Source organism: Xenopus laevis, chromosome 9_10L (genome assembly GCF_017654675.1).
Source record: "Xenopus laevis strain J_2021 chromosome 9_10L, Xenopus_laevis_v10.1, whole genome shotgun sequence".
Taxonomy (NCBI): domain Eukaryota; kingdom Metazoa; phylum Chordata; class Amphibia; order Anura; family Pipidae; genus Xenopus; species Xenopus laevis.
The window spans coordinates 87,224,652-87,248,872 of record NC_054387.1 but is presented as its reverse complement, the minus strand read 5'-3'; the positions used below and the strand labels follow the sequence as shown (position 1 = coordinate 87,248,872).

Sequence of the window (24,221 nt, the reverse complement as noted above, 5' to 3'; positions counted from 1 at the left end):
AAAGCCGCTCCTGGTAACTTTAAGTGCCAAATTTCCTGTTATTAAATTCAGCTTTACTAGCGCAGAGAGCGCTAGCAATGCACCAACCCCCCCCCGGCCCCCCATTGGCGATTGTATGGTAAATGCGACGGGCATTTCGGACGCCGCCTCTGGCGGCATAACACCCTGAAATGGCCCTGGGTGAATGAATGTGTCTGGTGCACAATATAGCCCAGTGTAGAGGAATTCTCAGATACTCAGATTCTCAGTACATATATGGAAAAGATTGAATGCATGCAACTTACTCTGTGGACAGCTAGATACAGTATGTGAAAGACTCTGAGAGATGTAACATGTAGCCAGTGCCCTTTAGAGTACTAGCACAAGGGGAGATTTGTCTGCCTCACGAGGAAATTTCAGTCAACTTTGAAAAACGAGGTGCTGCTTATGTTTTCTAACCAGACTTCTCTGTTAAAGTTTGACTTATTGCGCTACTACGTATGAACAGCCGCGAGAAAGCCAGAAGATGATTGCTCCATGGTGCTCGATGGAAGAATCCCAGGCCGGTGCAGTTTTCTTTTAAAAGGTTCCCCTGGCCCAGGGTTTCAGTTAAGTACATGCCATTACTTGGGGGTGCCTAACTTTTGGCACCCCAAGTAAAAAGACCTTTCCTTCTCCTTTAATATCTTCAATACAAAGGTAATGTTTTTTAATAATTTTTTTCTGTAGTAATAAAACAGTACCTTGCAATGCTTCTAAACATTTGGCCTATTTCATGGTCATTCCCTATTTCTATGAGAACAAAGAGGCTAAATAGATGCAATAATAGATTATAGTATGTAAAGAAAAGAGAGCTCCTGGTCTAAGGTTTTTTGGTGGGCCCCTGGTGTCCCAGTCCGACACTGAATAGAATAATGAGATAAATTCAATGTTTAGTAACTACCCCCTTAGTGTTGGATATTCCTATGGACGCCTAAGATATTTTTAGGAGATTTGTCACCTGTGGGTAGTGCAGAATTCAATTGGGTAACACAAATCTACCTTTATGCCATCACCCTACCCCCACAACACTTCAATATAGGGGGTTATTTATCAAAGGTTGAGTTTGTGAGGTTTATGGGGTTTTTTCTACCTCGAATAAACTCTCAACTTGAATGTTTGCTTATTTATGCAAAAACCCGAATGTAAATAACTCAAATAAATGCAAAAGGGGGGGAGGAACATCATTTCGTTTCTACTATGTACTTTATTTACTGTATATGGCTGAAATGACAATAAAATCCACTTGACTTGACTTGACTTGAAAAGCATGAATTTTTCAGGAAAGCACACCTTGACCTTTGATAAATAACCCCACTAGTGTAAAGAAAGAGACTTAGTCCAGTTACCACACCAGCAACATTATAACTTGCCTTTTATTCCATTTGTTCCATACTCTGCAGTAAGAATAATGTGGGTTGATATTTTTTTATTTTTTCTCTAACAGAAGGCTGGCTGATGATACATTTTAATGGACCAATATATGGTATAGCAAATGGGTTCAAGTGCTTTTAAAATCATATATATATATATATATATATATATATATATATATATATATATATATATATATAATTAATTTTTTTTTTTTTTTTTTTTTTTCAATTTAGTTATATAAATATTATAGCTTTTGCCATGATATACAGTAGAGTGATATTCTGAGACAATTTGCATTTTGTTTTCATTGTTTATTATTTGTGTTTTTTGAATTATTTAGCTTTTTATTCTGCAGCTCCAGTCTTCAGGTTCAGCAGTCCGGTTACTAGGGTCCAATTTATTTATTTATTTATTTATTGGAATGAAATACCAGGTTGGCCACTGTGCCAGGTAATATTATCAAAAACAGATTTTTAATATAACTTCCTATCTGGGTGCAGACATTATCCTCCCTTGAACTGCAGTATTTCAGTCCACCTGCATTTACCAGGTGACAGAACACTCTATTGCTTCAGGGGTAGATACAGAATGGAAGTAATATAGTAAACAGGGAATAGATGCAAAATAAATGCAGTACATGCACCAGACAGAATAATACTCCAGAGGCTTCTGTGTCCATTTTGAACAGTTTTATCCTGCCAGAGAGTGACAAGGTCATACCAGTTAACTAGACTCCCTTCAATATGTACCACCTCACCCAGACATTTACTCACATTTACTGGTGTGGGATAAGCACAGTGAAGCTCCTAGGGGTTAAAAAAGTACTTGTGTGATAACATAAGCCAAATCAGTGTTACTCTAAAAATAGTGACAATATACAGTCAAATCCTGATCTTGCGTTGTCAGGGAACAGGGGCTACGCAAATCTGAGTTTTGCTGTAAAGTCAGTTTAATCTACAACAAAACAAAACAAACTGTTGGGAAAATCATATTCACAGGGGAAAACAAGGAATTTTTAAGGAAAATTGGCCAAAAATGCAGGAAAACATACTTCAAATCTGGGAAGTTGTTGAAGAACCTATCCCAAAGATTTTTTGGGATAGGACTTATTAGTACTAGAATGTAGGGCTCTTGAACTTCTTGCTATTCCACCGCTGCAGCCATGATACAACAATATATATTTTTATAGGCATGCTTCAAGGTTAAATGGTTTAGACTTCCTGATAGACAGGCCTGCTGACTTTCAATTTTTAGCACAGCTAGGCTAAAATAATTTCTCGCAGAATTGATTTGTGTGACAAGCAACAAGCTAGTACTCCTATGTCCTTAAGCCCTTGGCTAATTTGAGAGAGGAGCAAAGCTAACGGTTCTGGACGAGCAAAGGGGCATGATCGTCTCACCAGGATACTGGAAGGAAGAACACCCCTTGGAAACAGGCAGGCTGGGCCGGCTGGGCCGGCACAAGCAGAGAATAGTCAGACAGGCCGGAATCAGGATCGAAGAGCGAAGGATAGTCAGTAGACAGGCAAAGATCGGATTGGAGAGGTCAGAGTAGTCACAGGCAAGCTAGGATCACGATTGGAGAGGTCAGAGTAGTCAGTCAGGCAAGGGTCAATTCACAGAAGATTAATAGGATTCACGAAGAATAACACACCCAGGAATAAGCTAATTGAACCTAACAACGGGCAATGTTTTGTACACTGAAATCCCCATTTATACTTTTTGTTTTTCGCACCATTACACGTGACGTCATCACGCCGGTGCATAAACCCGGAAGCACGCTGGCGCGCACCATAGAAGGACCGGCACAGAAGAAGAAGGAAGGCAGGCATCCACGCCGAAGTAGTGGCGGTGGACCCTGCTGCCCACTAGACCACCAGGGTGAGTCCTTACACTACCCCCTCTCTAGGAGGGGCCACTGGACCCTCAAGCTTACCGGGAGACCTGGGATGGGACTGTCTACTAAGGTGGTCAACCCTGGCATCAGATTTGACCAGGCACTTCACCAACACTGGAGGAAGAAAGGACTGCTGCTGGACCTGAATGGCAGGTTTCAACATAGAAACATGAAACAAATTTGTTAAAATAAACATATCAGGTAACTTAAGACAGTATGGACCAATAAATCTGGGCTCCTGCTCAAGAAATGGGATTTTAAGATTGATATTCCCTATTATCAATAGCAGAAATCCTCATAGGAGGTGTAAGGGGAATAAGGGAAATATTATACCTGTCTGCGAAGGCAGTATCTAAAAAATTTCCCCCAGCCCCAGAATCCACCAAGGCCGCAACTCTAACTGAACCCCCAGGCCAGGACAAAACTACAGGTACTAAGTTTTCTGAGGCGAATTGGGAAGAGGAAATCTCTCTAGCCAAATGGAGCTTTCCTTCTCCACTTAGGTTTTGAGGACACCCTGGCCTCTTGGGACAATTTTTAAGGAAATGCTCCTTATCCCCACAATATATGCATAGACCCAGGGATCGCCTACGGGCCCTTTCCTCAGGGGACAAGCATGTGGCCCCCAATTGCATGGGTTCCCCCTGAGGGTTAGGAAACGAGGGAGTTGGTGATTAGTCATTACATATAATAGGGAAATCTGTATCTCCCTCAGCCCGTCTCTCTCTTTGCCTCCTATCAATTTGGATGGCTAATCTCATCCAAAGTGGATGAAGGAGGGTAATCAACCAGGCTATTTTTGACAGAGCTAGAAAGCCCCACCCGGAAATGACTACGAAGAGCTTTATCATTCCACCCTGTCCCAACTGACCAGCGGCAGAATTCTGTACAATACTCCTCAATTACTCTTTTCCCTTGATGGAGTTTGCGAATCACGGAATCGGCAGAGCTAGCACAATCCGGGTCATCATATAACATGGCCATGGTAGCAAGAAATGCTTCTAGGGAAAGACTGGCAGGGTCAGAGGGGGTAATCTTAGTGTCCAGACTTGTGGGTCACCTTGTAGTAAGGTCATAATTGACCTTATTTCATCCTCACCAGTAGGGAAGTTGTGAGGGAAAAAACTGAGGTATAATTTACATGCCTCTTGAAAAACAAAAAAATGTACTCCTATCCCCACTAAACTTATCAGGGAAGGGGATTTTTGGGTCATGGGAAAAACCTCTTTTACCCAGAGAAGATGACGAAATAGACCCCTCAGGAATCTCAGAAGAGGATTGCTGAGCGCATAAACCCAGAAGTGCGCTAGCGCGCGTGCCATAGGAGAACCGGCACAGAGGAAGACGAAAGGAACACGGCAGGCATCCACGCCAAAGGAGCGGCGGTGAACCCTGCTGCCCACTAGACCAACAGGGTGAGTCCTTACAATTCCCCAGTTTCATCTACAAGTAATCTTATCCTATGTATCTTACTGTAACCCTTATTGGTTTTTTTTTAAATAAAATATGTGACACTACTTTATATATACTACTTTAAATATATATATAGGTATATATAACCTATTATCCAGAATGCTCAAGACCTGGGGTTTTCTGGATAATGGATTTTCATACCTTAAATTTACTAAAAAAAATCATTTAAACATTATTTATACCCAACAGGTTTGTTTTTCCTCCAATATAGATCTTTTATCTTAGTTGGTATCAAGTACAAGGTACTATTTTATTAAATAGTGCAACTGTAACTCAATGCTATGCACAATAATTTGGTGCCAGTGGTTCTTGAACAATAACTGAACTGATTTGTTAGAACATATCCACATGGGAGAATAACACAACGATACAGAAGGCAATCATGCTGTCCTAGTCAATACATACTCACAATGCTGAACAATCAGTCTTCCCAGAGTTTCTCCTGTTTCCTCTGGGGAACCAAGGGGGGAATCTATCTAAATCCCTATTGTCTCTGGTTCCCTGACCAGGCAACAATACCTTTGGGATTTAATCCCTTCTATCACTTCATGGTGGAGCCAAAGCTGCTCAATATAGATAGCCTTACTCTGCCTGGCTCTTCTAGAGAGACTTTTACAGGGTTTAGCTATTTCTTACTAGAATCCCTCCTGAGCCCACATGGCTCAGGCATTTAAAGAATAGCACAGAGCCACTTAGGTGCCCCAAGCCCTACCCAAGCCTGGGATAGCTAGGTGTCATACTGTGACCCAGGAAATGGGGAATTACTCCTTCCCTTAGACTAAGGGGCACATTTACCTAGGGTTGAATATCGAGGATTAACCCTCGATATTCGACTGTCAAAGTAAAACCCTTTGACTTCGAATATCGAAGTCGAAGGATTTTGCGCTATTCCTACGATCAAAGGAATAATCGTTCGATCGAAGGATATTCCTTCGATCAGGAAATTGTTAGGAAGCCTATGGGGACCTTCCCCATAGGCTAACATTGGCCTCGGTAGGTTTTAGGTGGCGAACTAGGGGGCCGAAGAATTATTTAAAGAGACAGTATTTCGACTATCGAATGGTCGAATAGTCGAACGATTATTAGTTTGAATCGTTCAATTCGAAGTCGATGGTCGTAGTCGAAGTAGCCCATTCGATGGTCGAAGTAGCCATATTCGACCATTCGAAATTCTAACTTTTTTGCCTCTATTCTTTCACTTGAACTAAGTAAATGGGCCCCTAAAAGTCCCCTTTGGGTACAATCTGTCGGGGAATGCAACGTAAATGGGGATACATTTATCAGTCCCCTACAAGTGCATTTTTGTCATTCTGTGTGTGTGGATGGACCTTAAACGGTAATTGTCTGTCCATTTATTCTCTGAGGCAAATGTTTAGATAGAAACGAATTGTCCTATCTCATGTCCTCAGAGCATTTACTGCAGACTATCTAGCTATTTGTCAGGAGAATGGGTGGGTTTGGGGAGAGCAGCCACACAAAAACTGTACTTCATTATGCAAAATGTCATGTGATAAATGCAATTTTTGGAGTTGTGAATCATGTTTCAGAATCTGCACTGCCTCTTGAAAGTGTTATGTCAGCTGTAGAAAATGGTGGAGGAGCGATAATGGGCTGTTTTTCATGATTTGGACTAGGGCCCTGGGTTCCATTAAAACAAGCATTAAGACTAGAGTGTACAGTCACATTCCTGATAAGGTATGCTTTCTTTATGGCAACAATTTGGTAAAAGCCCAACCCTGTTTTAGCATTGTGGCCTGATGTACCACCAACAATATTCCAGTATCTAGTGGAAAGCCCTCCCGGAAGAGTAGAGATTGTTATAGCAGCAAAGACATGACCAACTTCATAATAATTATCTTTGGCTTCTGAATGACATGTTGAACAGGCAGGTGTCCAGACGCTTTTGGTAATAATGAGTAATAAGTACCTTAGGTGATACATTAAACTCCTGCTCACATGAGTCAAAGCCTAATGTCTGAATCCCTTCCCATCCCTTAATACATTGTATTTAAAAAAAAAAACAGAACAGAAAGAGAAAACTATAAAAATACATGTGTGTTTTTTATATGTATTTTTAAATATTTGATAAACAATAATATATTGTTTTATTAGGGTAGCTGATTATAAATAGTATCAGGTAGTTCAGGCATGTGCATAGAAATGTTTGCTAAGTGTGCTAGTGCTAGAGCTAGCTAACTTGTGTGCACAGTCACAATGGCACAACTTGAATGTAATACTGCTTGTCCGTAGTATTTCTTACATATAAACACTTACATATATGAGTATAAGATATACAATACATATACAATATTTGTAAGTATAACAGTGTTTTTACTGGAAATAAAGTAAACAGCTGCTCTGCTATTTCAGGTCATAGGCTTTTAAGGGACAGTTTATGTTGGGAATGTTCAAACGGAACCCCTGTGGCTTTAGCTAAGCACCTGTCACAGGATTCTGGGTATTGTAGTTTTGCAACATCTAAAGGACAGCTGATGGGGAATTCCTATAATACTGTGTCATAGCTTTAAAACCTGTTTCGACAATTTAAAAGGGTTGGGGCATTATTATAATTATTATATAATAATACCTAGCTTGTGTCAAACATATTCTATTATAGGGCTCGGAGTACTAGAGTTACACAAATGCAGATATCACTATAAACTTGGAAGAACATTATTACTTATGATGCATGTGAGTATACCAGGCTAAAATAATATTCCAATGATCATTTCTTTCTCTTTGACACTAGTACAGCAGAAAGAAATTATAATAGCATATAAAAATCAAGAAAGCAAACCAACACATTGCCACTCACTGGATATTACATGATTCATTTAGCTATAGATCCCACACCATATATCCCCAAAGAGCCTTTGAATGCTAATATAATGACTGCTAGAGGGCAAGCATGACACATGTTCCAATCTTACCTGTTTTGCTGTATATATCCGAGGGGCTTTGGCACAACAATATGAAATAAGCAGCCACAAGATGAAAGTCATGCTCATAAGGCCAACACTAAATTCCAGACACTGTTTAACAGTAAAATGGTACCTTCTCCTAACACAATGAATCTTGTGTCCTTTGCAACACAGTTATAAGAAATGTTAATTATAATAGATGACTCTGCTTAATCCTGCTATACTATGAATGCTTAATTAACCTATTGTTGTATGGCCATCATAAATTATGTTTGCCCATATAAAAATTTGGTCAGTACTGTGCAAATAAACACTGCTTGTGATGCCACAATCGCACAAATACAACAATATAATATAATAGTTTTAGGGGCCCATTTACTTAGCTCGATTGAAGGAATAGAATAAAAAAAACCTTTTTTTTGGCTACTTCGACCATCGAATTGGCTACTTCGACCTTCGACTACGACTTTGAATCGAACGATTCGAACCAAAAATCGTTCGAATATTCAACCATTCGATAGTCGAAGTACTGTTTCTTTAAAAAAAAGTTCGACCCCCTACTTCGCCACTTGAAACCTACCGAGGTGCAATGTTAGCCTATGGGGAAGGTCCCCATAGGCTTCCTAGCAATTTTCTGATTGTAGAAAAATCATTCGATCGATGGATTAAAATCCTTCGAATCCTTCGATCGTACAATTTTTCGTTTGATCGTTGGATCGAACTAATTGCGGTAAATCCTTCGACTTCGATATTCGAAGTTGAAGGATTTACATTCTGCAGTCGAATATCGAGGGTTAATTAACCCTCGATATCCGACCATATGTAAATCTGCCCCTTGATGTCACTTATGTATTATATGGAATAATGTACCTTGTATGTATCCTTTATCTGGAAACCCATTTTCTAAAAAAGCTCAGAATTATGGCATGGTCATTTCCCACTGATTCCATTTTAATCAAATAATTGAAACTTTTAAAAAATGATTTCTTTTTTCTCTGTAATAATAAAACAGTACCTTGTACTTGATGGTAACTAAGCTGCATGAATCCATATTGGTGGCAAAACAATCAGATTTGGGTTACTCAATGTTTCAATTTTTAGCCAACTCAAGATATAGCAATGAACATTACAAAAAGAGTTCTCATTTGGAAAATCCAAGGTCCCAAGCATTGGATATATATATTATATCATACCTCCCAATTGTCCCGTTTTTAGAGGAACAGTCCCTCTTTTAACAGCACAACCCGCAGTACCTCGTCCCTCTGCACTGAACAGGCAGAAAAAGAAACAATGTTTCTAACTTAATTGGCTTTTGGCAGAGAGCCCAGAACAGCCATAGCTGCAAATAAGATACTTTTGGAACAATTTGAGATAAGCAAATAAGTAATTGTAACAATATAAGATAACAGATCTCTTAAAGGGCAATTCACCTTCATTAGCAAAACTGTAATAACTTAAAAAAAAGCAGAAATATGTTCAAACTTTTATAACCTGCCACATTTTGTAAAATGAACATAGTTATCAGGGGTGCAGTCACAAAATGGGCGTGGTTTCTAGTAGACTTATGGTATGAAGATCCAAATTACAGAAAGATCCGTTATCCTGAAAACCCCAGGTCCCGAGTTTCTGGATAACAGGTCCCATACCTGTGTTACTAATAAATTTAATGCTTGCAAGGCTATTTCTATTATAAGAGAAAATGCTCCTTCTAGTCTATCTATATAATTATAAAGGATATGAGAAATTTCTGTATACAATATTACTGCATTAAATTCACCAGAATATGATAAACAAAGGGCAAATCCAAAAAGCGGTCCTTTTATTTAAAAGTATTAATTCTTCCCTAATTCTCTTTTCATTTAATGCTCTGTATTCTCTCTGTATTCTTGTAGTTTGTTGTTTTAATCTCAGTTTTGCTTCTTCTTCCACACTTCCTGTCCTTTTTTCACCTTCTTTGTTTCCTTCATTCTCTTCAATCCCATTGTATTTTTTCTTTTGTTACAATCTATTAAGCATTTCCTCTATCACAAAGGAAGGGGGCATGTTGAATGTACTGCCAGAGAAGGCAATTTGGTTATGTTAAACAGATATTGACACCAGAAATTAAACTCTTTTTTACATCTATTATAATATTGCCTTTGAAAGATACTTATATCTTTGCCATAATGTATTTGCACAATGCTTTTACATTACCTGTCTGATGCCCCATGTTGCTGTATGAGGGGGCTGCCATATTTGTGCAGCAGGAGTCTGTTAGCATTAGAATCTCTAACTGACAGGCTGACATGGGACAGTCAGGTTGGCAAAACAGTCAGATTTAGGAACTTCAACTAACAATTACTTAGAAAAACAAACCTCTCAGTAAAAATGATGAACATGACCTATAGGTAACTTTTAATGTACATTCATATTTTAAAAAGTAGTGTCAGTATCACTTTAACATGAGGGCCCAAAGATGCAGTGGCCCATGAACATTTTCCATGGTACTCTATTGGGTCACTCTGACCTGTTCATCGGGGCAATTATAGATTTTTTGCCATGTTAATGCTACTCTTCTAACAGTTAGTGAAAGCTAGCTCTGAAAATGTTATATGGAATTCATCAAGACTATTGCTGACTTTTAGCAAAAAAAAAAAAAACCATGTATGCCCTTCATTGCTAGTGTCTTAATGGGGAAGTAAACAGTTTTGTGATTCGTTATCTGGAAAACCCATTATTCATATTCACATGGGAAGGTTGTCTCCCATAGACTCCCTTTTAACCACACCGAAAGGATTACATTTTTCTCTGTATTAATAAAGGAGTAGCTTGTACTTTATCCAAACTAGTAGACTTAAAGGGATACTGTCATGGGAAAAAAATTTTTTTCAAAATGAATCAGTTAATAGTGCTGCTCCAGCAGAATTCTGCACTGAAATCCATTTCTCAAAAGAGCAAACAGATTTTTTTATATTCAATTTTGAAATCTGACATGGGGCTAGACATTTTGTCAATTTCCCAGCTGCCCCTGGTCATGTGACTTGTGCCTGCACTTTAGGAGAGAAATGCTTTCTGGCAGGCTGCTGTTTTTCCTTTTCAATGTAACTGAATGTGTCTCAGTGGGACATGGGTTTTTACTATTGAGTGTTGTTCTTAGATCTACCAGGCAGCTGTTATCTTGTGTTAGGGAGCTGTTATCTGGTTACCTTCCCGTTGTTCTGTTGTTTGGCTACTGGGAGGGAAAAGGGAGGGGGTGATATCACTCCAACTTGCAGTACAGCAGTAAAAAGTGATTGAAGTTCATCAGAGCACAAGTCACATGACTTGGGGCAGCTGGGAAATTGACAATATGTCTAGCCCCATGTCAGATTTCAAAATTGAATATAAAAAAATCTGTTTGCTCTTTTGAGAAATGGATTTCAGTGCAGAATTCTGCTGGAGCAGCACTATTAACTGATTCATTTTGAAAAAAATATGTTTTTTCCCATGACAGTATCCCTTTAAGGTATGAAGATCCAAATTACAGAATTTGGATCTTATCTGGAAAACTCCAGGTCCCAAGCATTCTGGATAACAGGTTCCATACTTGTATGTACCTCCTGTTCAACATGAGCTTAATGAATAAGGCTTATGCTAAATATACTATTTGCCTATTTACTAGTCCTCAGATAAGTCCTCTGTATAATGAGCTTCTCCTTATATTAAAGCCTGACACAGAGTATAGCTGAGAGAAAGGTGGGGTTTATGTATACATAGCGTGTTATTTCTATTTCAACAATTTATCCTCATTGCAAGTGAAGGGAGAAGTTGGAAGTACAGGTAAAAACTAATTAAATTAATTAATCACAAGAAAAAAAGATAAAGAAAAAACACATTTTCCTATTTATTGTCCTTGTATTAAACAAATGCATTTATGTGTGTACTTATACCCATTTGCTTAAACTATGTTAACAAAAATAAAACCAAAAGAAGTTCCTGCTGAAATGCAGTAAAGGATAGTTTAAATTAGTTCATGTTGTAGGTAGATTAAAATACTATATTATACTTACACTACACGTTGACATGGTTTTATGTCCACAAATCTATCTATTCCCGGCATAATTTTGCCCATTTCTGGAAGTACAAAGCTTTGTGCCTGGTGGTCAATAGAGTGCATTTAGGCACAAGTTATGACTGCCATTCCAGGGTGGCATGTGGGTAGCAACTGAATATTTTGTCCAGTACAGCAAATTATGCCTTATTTGATTAGAAAGTTCATTTGCTAAGATCTTTTCAGATGTACTTTTTTAATTTAGCACCTTCACACCTTTCCCCTGTTAACATAGCATTACTTTATACAGGGCTTAAAAATAACATGGATATTCAGCAGCATCTCATCAGTGCTGAGAAATGAATTCATGGCAGGTGCTAGATACAGCAAAGAGGACAGTCGCCTAGGGCAACGTATCTGTAAAGGAAATAGATGATTCATATATGAAGGCTGCATACAGTGCTATGCTATGTTAATATGTTATAGGCATCTATATGTCTGATATTTAGATAAGAAGAGATATTGGAAGGAATGAAAATGGAAGATTAGAAAAGGGCAAGATAAGGAAGAAATATAGCAAAGAAATTGAAGTAAATAGATTAAATGGGAGATGAGATGATAAGGAAGAAAATGTAAAGATGGTTGGAGGACTGAGAAGATTAAGAACAGATATATTATCCCCCAGCATCCCAAGCAAGTGACTGACTGGGTGAGGGAGGATGAAGTTTTAAAACAAATGGAGAACCAAGGCTGGAAAACAAAGATGAAAAATAAAAAGTAGAAAGAAATCTCTGAATAAATTTTTTACCACAATTTTACAGGAAAGTTAGTTTTTCATTGTGATCATTCTCCTAATTCTGTATTCCATCTAAAGTCACCCTCTGGCTTTCATCAGTCACAGCGATACTCCTAGTGGCAGGCATTCGTTGCTACTTTTTCCCTTTGTGGTGTCAAGAGAATTAGGGAGCAAACGTCCACATCAAGTTGATTACTTTACATTTCCACAGAAATAGCTGCTAGACACAGAAAATTCCTCCAGACAAGATCTTAATTGCTTTATGAAGTGGGAACAAGGTGATATTAAGAAAGCAGAGAAAGGAATCTACAAAAAAAAGAGAACCCTCTAAAATTTAATGTAACATTTGAGAAGGCAGTGTAGAATTTCAAATTCTCCAACTGGTAAGTATACCGCAAGGAAAAGTCAATTAGCTTTGCATAGCACGAGTATCATGTTGAATGCTAAATGCATGTCTTCCTCCTTGATGTCTGGGTGGCCTACTTCCGACTGGCTAAGAGTTAAACATAGTTAAATCATCTTAAGCTTATCAGATTGGCCTGTGATGTTTGGCAGCAAATAACCACAACAGTACAAATCTTTTTGAGGATTATTTTGGCTGCTTCTTTCATACAGTCTGACAAAACAGCCACTGTTCTCAGATTGCAGGTTGGAGTTTTGCAAAAATTTGCAGCGTAAACCTTTGAAATATCTTTATCTCTATAAATTTACAACGAAATCTCTCAGTGTGTTTTCTTGTTGACAGAAATGAAAATTAAATGCAAAAATAAACATCAAAAATAAGGCCTGTCCTATACCGTGGCGTAACTACCGATCAGTGCCCCCTCCCCAAAGAATTGCGCCGTAGCATACTCCCAGCACATGCGCCGAGAAAATCCCCCACCCTTTCTGTTGCGATAACATTTATTGTGGCTCCGATGGCCCAGGTGCGATTACACCCCCTACACCTACACCATCAGTTGTAACGCCACTGCTCCTATACTATATAAATGTTAGGGGTTATGGCACACAAGAAAATGTGCGCTACCAGTGGGTGTCAAATTACCTGAAAATACAGTTGCATTATTGTCAGCAGGAATGTTTCAAAAATATATGAATCACACAACCACTGGAAACTGCAGAAGAAGGCATTTCCAGTGGCAAGCAGAGTTATAAGCACCAGAGATTCCCATTGACCAAGGTATTTTTAGGACATTCCCCACTGGTGACAAATCTCCATGGACATTTGCACCTGGACAGTAACCCATGGCAACCAATCAAATATATGCTTTAATTGTTGAATCTGCAGCTGGCATAAAAATGCCAGTCACTGATTGGTTGCTGTGGGTTACTGACAATGGGCAAATTTGCCCTGTGTTTATAAATCAGCCCCCTGTATCAATCAACCTAAGGGGATCTAAAGTAAAACTCAATAAAGTAAACTAAAGTAGACTGCTCTTCTGATCATTTTCCGTTTAGGAAGCTGGAAGAAGCATCTGCTACTCTCTGGCTGTCTGAGCAATGAATCCAAAGGGAGCACAGAGAGCAATGTGCAGAGTGGCATCTCACTGGACACATCACCTATAACTTAAAATAATTCTGGAGCTCCTAGCACAACAACTCTATAAGACTGCAGTCTTAAACTAAAAGATTTTTAAATTGCTTATAATGTCAATTGAGAATGTTTTTCTTAGTTTAGTTCCCCTTAAAAGTTGGGGAATATATATATATCAAGAAACCACACACTGCAAGCAATCACTATTTCTGTAGATGACATTAAAGCACTGCAGACAAAATATCCTTTCATCACTTCTACTTGTCTATGCCCCAACTCCTTGTCCCCGCATGTTACCACTGCCGCCTCTGAGCATATCTACTAATATCACAGACATATCACATATGGTAATCCCTGAATTTGGATTTGGTTTTTGTTGCATGCAATTTTTTAGTGTATTGTGGAAAGTTTTGCAGATCCACTGATGCACTGGAGATCCACTTCATATTTGCTTCTGGCAAGTATTGATGTATTTTGGAAACTTACTGAATCATTAAATCCTTCTCTAATAATTTAACCCTCAAAATAGCTTCTCCATACTCTATGAAAATGCTGCTATTTTCATCTATAAGTAAGAAGGTAAAATGGAATTTTCTTGGCAAAGATTACAGCCAACTTAGAACAGAGCAGTTTATGAGAATAGGTCTCAGCATCAATATCAAGTTTCTCACTAATGGAAACATTTCTAATCGTGCAACATGTGCAGGTAAAATGATACTTTGCTATGTAATTAATGATCTACTGTATAATCTACCAAGGATCCTGACAAATCAGGACAGTTTGGGCTGACAATTTTGTTCAAGCCCTATGTATGATACACACATTCTCAGTTTTTTTACACACCACTGGAAAAAGAAAGGGGAAGTAACATTTAAAAACGTTATTTGGGGATTTGTGGTGGCTGAAAGCCAGTGAGGGCTAAACTCAAACGTGAGTAAAGAGAACACCAGTGAGGGTGTGAAGTGGGACTGTTTATGTTATGTGATCCCCCCTTGTGGAGCCAGTGGACTGAAGAATTGTGTTTAAACATGAAAGTCTATTTCTGTGCTGAAACCTGTGGCGTGGCCTTGGATTTCGCTACCGGATAATATATTATATATATATATATATATATATATACGTATACACATACACACAAGATAAAGGTTTTTGTCCCCTTGTTATGTTTACTTCTATTTGTAGCCTGGTCCTGTAAGGCAGGGATCCCCAACCGTTTTTACCCGTGAGCCACATTCAAATGTAAAAAGAGTTGGGGAAAAACATGAGCATGAAAAAGTACAAATAATGGGTGCCAAATAAGGGCTGTGATTGGCTATTTGGTAGCCCCTATGTGGACTGGCAGCCTACAGGAGACTCTGCTTGGCACTATACTTCGTTTTTATGGAATTAAAACTTGCTTCCAAGCCTGGAATTCAATGCACCTGGTTTGAAGCCACTGAGAGCAACATCCATGGGGTTGGAGAGCAACATGTTGCTCATGAGCTACTGGTTGGGGATCACTGCTATAAGGTTTCAAGGTGGGACTGAAACCTTGATCTGTGCAATAAATGATGAAAGTGGAATGACACAGTAGTAGAGTGGAAAGCACTGCAGGATTCCAATGCTGTGTCCCAAATTCACTTCACACCAAGTCATGGACTCTGTACATATGTTTTACAGATGTATTGTGCAGGTTGCTTTCCACATTTCAAACATACAATTAGTTTAAATTGCTTCTGCTAAAACAAACCCTGGTGTATATTATGGGAAAAGAGTACAATAGGTTTCTATGAAGCAGTTACTTTTGTGCAAGACAATCTTTGGAAAGCAAAAATCAATTATCCTCCCATATTGGGTGTCTATTATAAAGACTCTTGACAAGGTGAAATACATATTATTGTACTGATTTATACTGCTCTATTTCTCTACTCTGAACATTTTAAAGCCCATTTGAGATTTTTACCTAGAAAAATACAAGATGAATCTGATTTCTCATTTAATTTTTCAAATCTGCTACATAGTGACAAGTCCAGTAGCACAGGTCTGGACATAGGTAAGGAAATTATAATTTTTGCATCATTCATTTTTGTATATGTACATTTTTCCCTGTTGACCTATGCAAGTCTATGTTCGGGGTGCACAGGCTGTGCGCCAGGCAAGGTAGTTTAGCCTTGGGCACCAATACTACTTGACCCAGCTCTGACTTTTATAGACTAGTAATTATAAGGAATATTTTAATTACAAGGCAATGCCTGTGTGTGTAAGTGGAGATGGAGCAAGAGTGTACAAGAGGAAAGGCTTCCCTAAAAATCTATGGAATGCTTTATTTTCATAAACATGATAAGATGATTTATACTGTACACAAAAATAACTCCTGGAAACACACTTGTCTCCAAAAACAGCTGTTACCAAACAAATGAAATATCCATCAGATATCCATCAGAAAATTCCCATCAGTCATTTGTTGCTATGTTAGGGGTATCTTCTGCAGTCTCATAGCTGACTTGAAGGAATTCTATCATATACTACAGGTACAAGGTGAAAGAGAACAGCTGCAATTTTAAAATCACCTGAGGTATGTACAGTATATATGTATATCTTTAGTCATACTGTACTACTGTGTACATTCTGGTGTAAAGTAAACATAGATGTTACAACTCAATATTATTTAACTCCAAAGATCCTTGCACTTAATCCAGGATTCTATTATGGATTCAGCAACCAGCAAGGTCCAGGTTCCGCCCAATAATAATGTTAAAATACACAATGTAAAAATAACCTAAATTGTATTGAGGATGTTACAAAGTACAGTAAGTTCAGATTGAATACTAATACTGTACTTCCCTAGATTTCTTTAAAATATTTTTCTTCAGTTATACCTTGGCTTTTGAGTCTTTCATCCTCTATACTTGAAGATAAAGGCTTGTCCCTGTAACTCCCAATATGGTGACTTTGGCTAGAATAATCTTACACCTGCTACATGAGAGGACATAAACATAAACCAGTACTTACCTGTGCAAGGTGCCCATGATGTCAGTCCTGTTGTTAAGCCAGTTTGATGCCCGCAGATGCCGAGCCACAAACAGACCAGTAGCAGGGCAGACATCAGTGGATTCTCTTGGAACTGGGGTCCATGAACAATGCCCTCGCTTTCACCTTATTTTCTTAAATCCACACTCTGTTCATAAATATCAACCAAGTTCTCATAGTCCAAACTGATACTCTTTACCTTTTTCAGGCATTTCTTAATTTCTAAAGCCGAATCTATAAAGGGCACCACCAGGGGGTGGCATCATTTCATTGTCTGCAAACTATAAATACCATTCTAGTTGAGCTGCCCAACAACATGACCATCAGAAAAGCTTCATCTCTAACTTCTTCTTATTTGATGAAAGAACATGAATAAAATCTGGTGTGCAGCTAGGAGAACTGAGTTGCAGAGCCAGCTGTTCTGTCAGGACATGGCAGGTGAGCTTCTATGTGTCTGTGGGATGAGCAGGTGAGTGTTTAAGGAAAATTCAAACACCCAGACATTTAAATGAGCCCGCAGTCATTTTTTTAACTTCCAAGATCTTTTCATCTTTTGCCCAGCCCTCCCCAGGTGAAGGAATTTCCCACTGTAAATGACTCTTCTCTTTCAAAGAATAAATTACCATTATGGGTGGAGCTACATGGAGACTGTGCACCTGAGTGTGTGTAACTGCTTGTACTGTAACAAGGTAGATATACGGTCTTGTGTGTGCTTCCAATAATACCCAGACACCTCTTCAGATAGGATAGCATAGGTATGCCCCTACTCCTCTATTGATATCCTAAAAACTTGCACCAAAGGCTGTCCAGCGTTAATATGGCTAAACATTTTCTTTAACCTTGCATATTTTCAAGGCAGTGGATATGAAACATTGAGATATCACGCATACATCTGTTCCACAGGATGCCAAAACTTCTGTTTCACACACTAAAAGGAATATTGAATTACCATGTTATTTGTTCTGATAAAGATTTCTGATTTTAGGAATGTACAGTAAAAATAGTTGACAAGCTTAACTATTTATTTCTATATTTCCCATTGTTTTTGCATACAAAGTAAGAACCCTGCACATCCAAACAGGAGGCAGAGCGTATTGGATAAACATTATCCATGTAGTTGCCAGAAGTCAAAATCAAGTCATAATGTTAAGACGAACCTACTCCCATGTGATACATTTAGCAGTCTGTCATTTTTTAAATATCATTTTGACAAAGAATCGCCTCTGCATCAGAGTCTACAAACCATGTTTAATCTCAATTTAGTAGAGCAAGCACTATGGCAGGCCCAACATTTATTACTAGAAACACATGAACAACTAAATATGCTTCTGATAGTTATAGTAATAGTTATATTTTAATTGTAATATTTTAAATTGTAAAATGTTTTTGTTTGGGGAGGTTTAGGCAATGATGTAAATTTAAGATGCTGCTCCCCCTACATACAAATCTTTGGGGGTCTAGGCATGCGTGTTTGTTTGCCTCGGGCAGTCATAAGGGACTAAAGAGTGGGAATAGGATACAGCAGACCCCACGGTTCAGCCACCCATTTCCCCTTGGCCCCCTGTATTGTGTGTTGTATGGTATAGCTTCCTATATTGGGGCTATGAATTAGTGATGCCCAACCTGAAACCCTCCAGTGGCTGGTGTACTGCTACTCTCAGGTTTACATCAATGACCTTTGGCTGATAGTGGGGTACAGTTCAACAACTACTGGAGTGCTGCAATTTCTGTGTTATCAGTTTTTATGTCATATATATACCCACCTCAGATAGGCCTTAACCTAGGCTAAGGGCCTATTCCACACAAAGTCATAAACATTTTATACTCCTATACATATTTCTTCCTCCCCCCTTCCCATGGAGAAAAGAACCAGGGTAATTTTTGCAACATCTAAGTTGGCCTTTTTTAACGCATGTTAAGCCACCTGTGCCTTCAAAATTGTCCACCTTAATATAAGGGGGTAATAAAATAAATGGTGCAAATAAACTTCAGGATTATTCACCTATAGCAAACAATCAGCAGGCAGCAACCGACATCTGCAAAACTCATCTGCAGGTTTTATTATATTACTCCTTGCTGCCATATTACAGCCATGTGCAGAGATACCTGTATTTGTCTGGGATGGTTACTGCTACAGCATGCACTGGCCAGTGCTTTAAAATAAATGCATGTAATGGCATTTTAAATAATTTTTCAGACAAACATGGAGCTGAAATAGTAGCCTGTCTCTTACGTAAATCTAAATGCTAGACTGATACTTTTCTCCCCGTGCCAATCCCTTTTACAGATGGAACCTATTTTTGTAAACTCCAATTTTTTTAAACCTTGCAAATGGCTCTTTGCAAAAAGGGGTTAATCTCCTATTAGAAGAATGAAGGGTATGAAGCAGCTGCAGGGAGCTGAAAGGCTAGGATGTGTTTGTTGACCCACTGAGCCGTGAAGCCCTACACTGGTAACTTTAGAAATGCCGACATATCCTTTGCTATCTGACCACACACTTCTTAAAGTCAAATATTAACAGATTCTAGGATGTGGATCTGCCCTTGGCTGGGAATGATCCAGGGCGTCACAGAGAATAATGAAAATTATTGAATGAGCAAATATTCCTTGTTGGAGAGAGACACATTTCTGATGCATTTCTTTCTTTCAGACTAATGTCACACCTGGCATTTTGTCAGCTGTCTGAAAAACTCTGGTGAAGAAAACCCTAAATCCACAGGCAAGGAGAGCTCTTGGCTAGTTACTGTGCACACAGGGTGGATTTAGGCATGTGTGCACTTTTAGGTTTGCAGCATTCAAAGCCATTGGTGTATTTTTCATATTGCTGTACTGGAAACACCATGCAGTGCCAAGTCACGTTCTACTGAACCCCAAGGTTTGGCATGCAGCCTTCCTGCCCACACCCTGAAGCCTGTCACTCGCAAACCTACTTCACCCCATAGTGCAACCATTGTTGATCACTCACAACCAACCACTGCTGCTTCCCCACTGGTCGCTAATTCATCACTACCTTGCTCCAGTTATTAACTTACTGTACCTATCCCTAGTTCCGACCCTGACGCCATGTGATATTAACTTAGTATAGCAGTACAAGCAGCACAGGCAACATTTTCTCCACTACTGTCATCCAACAGAAAACAGCAGTGGGCAAAACACTCAACATATCATCACTCCTAATACTATAGAATGAAAAGGAGCCTGCATGACACACATAGATCACCTGTCAGCATTGCAAATACTACTGAATGGAAAGTGCCAGATGGTCTTCAGTCTAAGGCTTGGTCGGCCACTCTTTTGGTTGGAGGACAGTGGAGGGCAAAACATATAGGGGGTTATTTATCAAAGGTTGAGTTTGTGAGGTTTTTTTTCTACCTTGAATAAACTCACAACTCAAATGTTTTCTTATTTATGAAAAAACCTGAATGTAAAAAACTCGACTGAATGCAATTGTGGAAAAAAACTTGAATGCCTCAAATGTATCGAGTTATAGGCTGAAAAAAAAGTTGAATACTTGAATTGATCGAGTTTTTGAGCGCAAACCACCTTAAAAACTCGAAAAACACGAAGGCTAAAATCATCTTCAAATGGTTCAAGGGACCTCTGCCATTAACTTCTACATGAACTTGAAAGGTTTTAGCTGTAGTATTTTCAGATTTGGGCTTTTAGCAGCTTCAGGGCATAACAAAGCATGAAAATTTTTAATTTATCAGAAAACTCCCATCGAAAAACTAAAATTTTTCAGGAAAACACAATTATGTCAGGTTTGTATGCACTGCTTCATACGGCAACTCATGTATTATCTGATTTAAGAAGGGACATAACTACAGAGGAAGCAGGGGGGCCCAGGAGGTATAGGGGGCCCCATTGAAACCCTAATTAATGAACAATTTCAACATATATTGGTAAAATTGATAAGTTCTGGATATGTTGGGGGCCCTAAAATTAATTTTCTGTGGGGCCCAGTAACATCTAGTTACGCCACTGAATTTAAGATTTCAATCTGCCCTGTGGGAGAAGACTAAACACAGTAAAAAAAAAGAACTTGTTTTTTCTGAATATTTTTATATGCATTGACATCCATTGGCATTGATCTCTGTTTTCCTTTGGATCTGTACCCATGGGAGAGAATATTTACATTGCAGTAACACACGTATACAGTTGTGTTGCAACAGTAAAATCCACTAAAGGGTGATAACACATGCTAAGATTTGTCATACACTGTTAATTCTATGCTACTGTGGGTGACAAGTCACTCTATAATGCCGCCCCCTTCACAAACATTAAAATAGCTGAAAGTTAATAACATTACTAGCTGCAATTCAGCTTAAACGCTGGAACACTTAACATTTGCCATCACCCTATTCCTACTAGCATGAGGACACCCATTACTGAGGCAAAGTCTCCTCCTAGTCGCCCTTTCCAAAGACCTAACTTCAAGCCTATGCCTCACATCACATTGGCCTTGTGACACTGGTTTCCCCCCTTTCTGGCTGCACCTTGTACAGAGGGCCCTTTCTGTTGTCTTTTGACTTAATTTTACCATAAAATGTATTTTTAATGAAATTGTGCACAATGCAGGAAATTTGACATTTCTGTAATTTACTGTTATTTTCTTTTCATGGCCCTGTCCATGTTTTGGGTGGGTTTAGAGAGAATTTTTCATTGGACCACAGCACCGCAGGAAAACCTATGAGGAAAGAAGATGTGAAAAGTTACTGGAGTATATTTATGAAAGAATATAAACCGAGCTCACTTTAGTTTACCAGAGATATTTCACAGCACTATAATCACTTGTATAGGACTTTTAGTGCTACGTGTATAAGTGACGAAAGTGACAGTTCTCACTGTGATAACTATAATATAAAAAAATATATAAAAATACCCCAAATTGGAACTGGGAAAGCATATGCTGCAGCGCAACCAACTGGGTTTCTACGGAGCTAAAGACCAAGAGGAGGTATTATCTATCATTAGAACTTTGGGTCGTCATACCTGAAATCTCATAGAGTAATAGCCCATCACTAAATTGTATGTGCAAATGCTCTCAAACCAAGAAGCTTTCTCTGGCCTCCTGTTGAAAGGCTATTATTAAATGCAGCAGGAAGTTATAGTTTGAAATTATGACATTGCCAGTGTAAGAAGATTTTTCCCTCTCAAATGAGTTAAAAATAGCCCAAGGATTACAAATATCTTAAGTTCTGCAGAGCATGAGAATATTTATGAATGTTATATAATACTATTATTATAATTACAAATACATTTGTAATTTATAATAATAACACCATATTAATTTAGCTAAAATAGCTTAGAGCCTGTTAATCTGAGAGAGCAGGGTCTGTTTTGAAAGCTGCTGTTAAGGCCACCTTTTACATGGTTAAATTATGAAGATGAAAGGTAACCATGGAGTTTGATAGTCGGTCTGATTGAACCACATTCCTCAGGTAATAGGGATATAAATGGAGCTGCCACTTACAGTGAGTACCTACTATCTGATTCTGGAATGCTTAATGTCCAAAAGGCAAATATCACTGGCAGAAACAAACAAAAGTGACTCCAAGAAGGGTTGGTGTTTTTACAGGAGAGTATCATTAAGTAAAATAAACCTAGGGATCAAAGCTCAGGTTAGAAACAAATATATAGTTGAGAATATCACAGACTGAACTGCTGGGAGTGGTAACTGACAATTTATCATAAATATTATATTGATAATTGGATAGATATAAGCACGGATGGATTGTTTATCTAAAACACACACTTTACCTATAGGCACTGCATCTAAGAAGTCCTAGAACCTAGACTGGCACATTAATAGTACACGATAAGTCAGTAGAGAGGGACATGATAAGTCAGTAGAGAGGGACATGATAAGTCAGTAGAGAGGGACATGATAAGTCAGTAGAGAGGGACATGATAAGTCAGTAGAGAGGGACATGATAAGTCAGTAGAGAGGGACATGATAAGTCAGTAGAGAGGGACATAAGTCAGTAGAGAGGGACATGATAAGTCAGTAGAGAGGGACATGATAAGTCAGTAGAGAGGGACATGATAAGTCAGTAGAGAGGGACATGATAAGTCAGTAGAGAGGGACATGATAAGTCAGTAGAGAGGGACACGATAAGTCAGTAGAGAGGGACATGATAAGTCAGTAGAGAGGGACATGATAAGTCAGTAGAGAGGGATCTTTCATAAGGATATAAGAAGTATTTTATTACTCAAGGGACAGGGTGCAAGTTATGGAGACCTATAGGTGCGTGCTACAAAGGGGCCTTGTATTTACTGTTTGTCTTATTTTTATGTTTCAAATGTTTTCATTAGTTTTTGGATTAGTAGAAATCAAATGCAGAATATATTTAAGGGTGCATAAGAATAATTTTTCCTGTTTTGAATGCAACACAAGATGCACGGTGCAGCATGCACTCTTGATTGAGCACATGTCTATTGGTAACCCATGTAGTTAAATGAAAGCCAGATATCAAATATTTGCATTCATTTTGTAACTTCTTGAAGTCTATGAATTACTGATTGTTTGCTACTGCTAACTGCATTGGTGCAATTTAGAAACTGCTTACCAGCAGTCTGGCAAGAGGCACTATTTAACAGAGAGCTCACCACAGTCCGCCAGAGTGAAATTCCATTTCTATGAGATTTTAAAAGAGTATATCAATGGGTGAAAGTGAAAGTTTGTCCTTTGATACATATGCCCTTAAAAGTGCCATAGAAATGAATGAAGAGTGGTGGAGCTCTAACTTTACTCTCTGATAAATAGTGCCACTTGCCAGACTGCTGATGTAGTGAGCTCCTATCACATTCACACATGTACACATGCTATGGTGAATTTTATATCAGGAACTGCCTGTATGTTTTTGAACGAGCGTCAAATCTATTAAGGAAGTACAGCCAAGCCCTGTCCATACCCATAGCCTTAGAACAGGCAGTAAGGACAGCACTTTGATGCAGGCTGTGCTGCCTGCCACTCCCTACCTTGTGCCTATGAACAGAGGGCAGGTGGGTGGAAACCTACATGTTTCTTGCCCATCTTGGACAGAGCACTGCCTAACATGGGCAACACTTGATTCAAGGTGCATACTGCATGTCCCCACTCTGAAAAGGAGTTCAGAGACCTGCAGCTATTTGAACAAAGCACCACGCAGTGTGCAAAGTACAAAAAAAAGGGCAATTGTGATTTT

The 24,221-nt window shown here is 38.8% G+C and overlaps 1 protein-coding gene across 1 annotated transcript in view; it reads right to left on the bottom strand.

Moving 5' to 3' along the window:
• LOC108701432 (thrombospondin-type laminin G domain and EAR repeat-containing protein) overlaps positions 1-17,603 on the bottom strand; it is a 60,975-nt gene extending 43,372 nt beyond the window's left edge. Inside the window, exon 1 of the mRNA XM_018236103.2 lies at positions 17,017-17,603. Within this exon, the coding sequence (XP_018091592.1) occupies positions 17,017-17,110 (94 nt within the window). The 5' untranslated portion in view covers positions 17,111-17,603. The remainder of the gene's footprint in view (positions 1-17,016) is intronic.
• Positions 17,604-24,221: the final 6,618 nt, after the last annotated feature.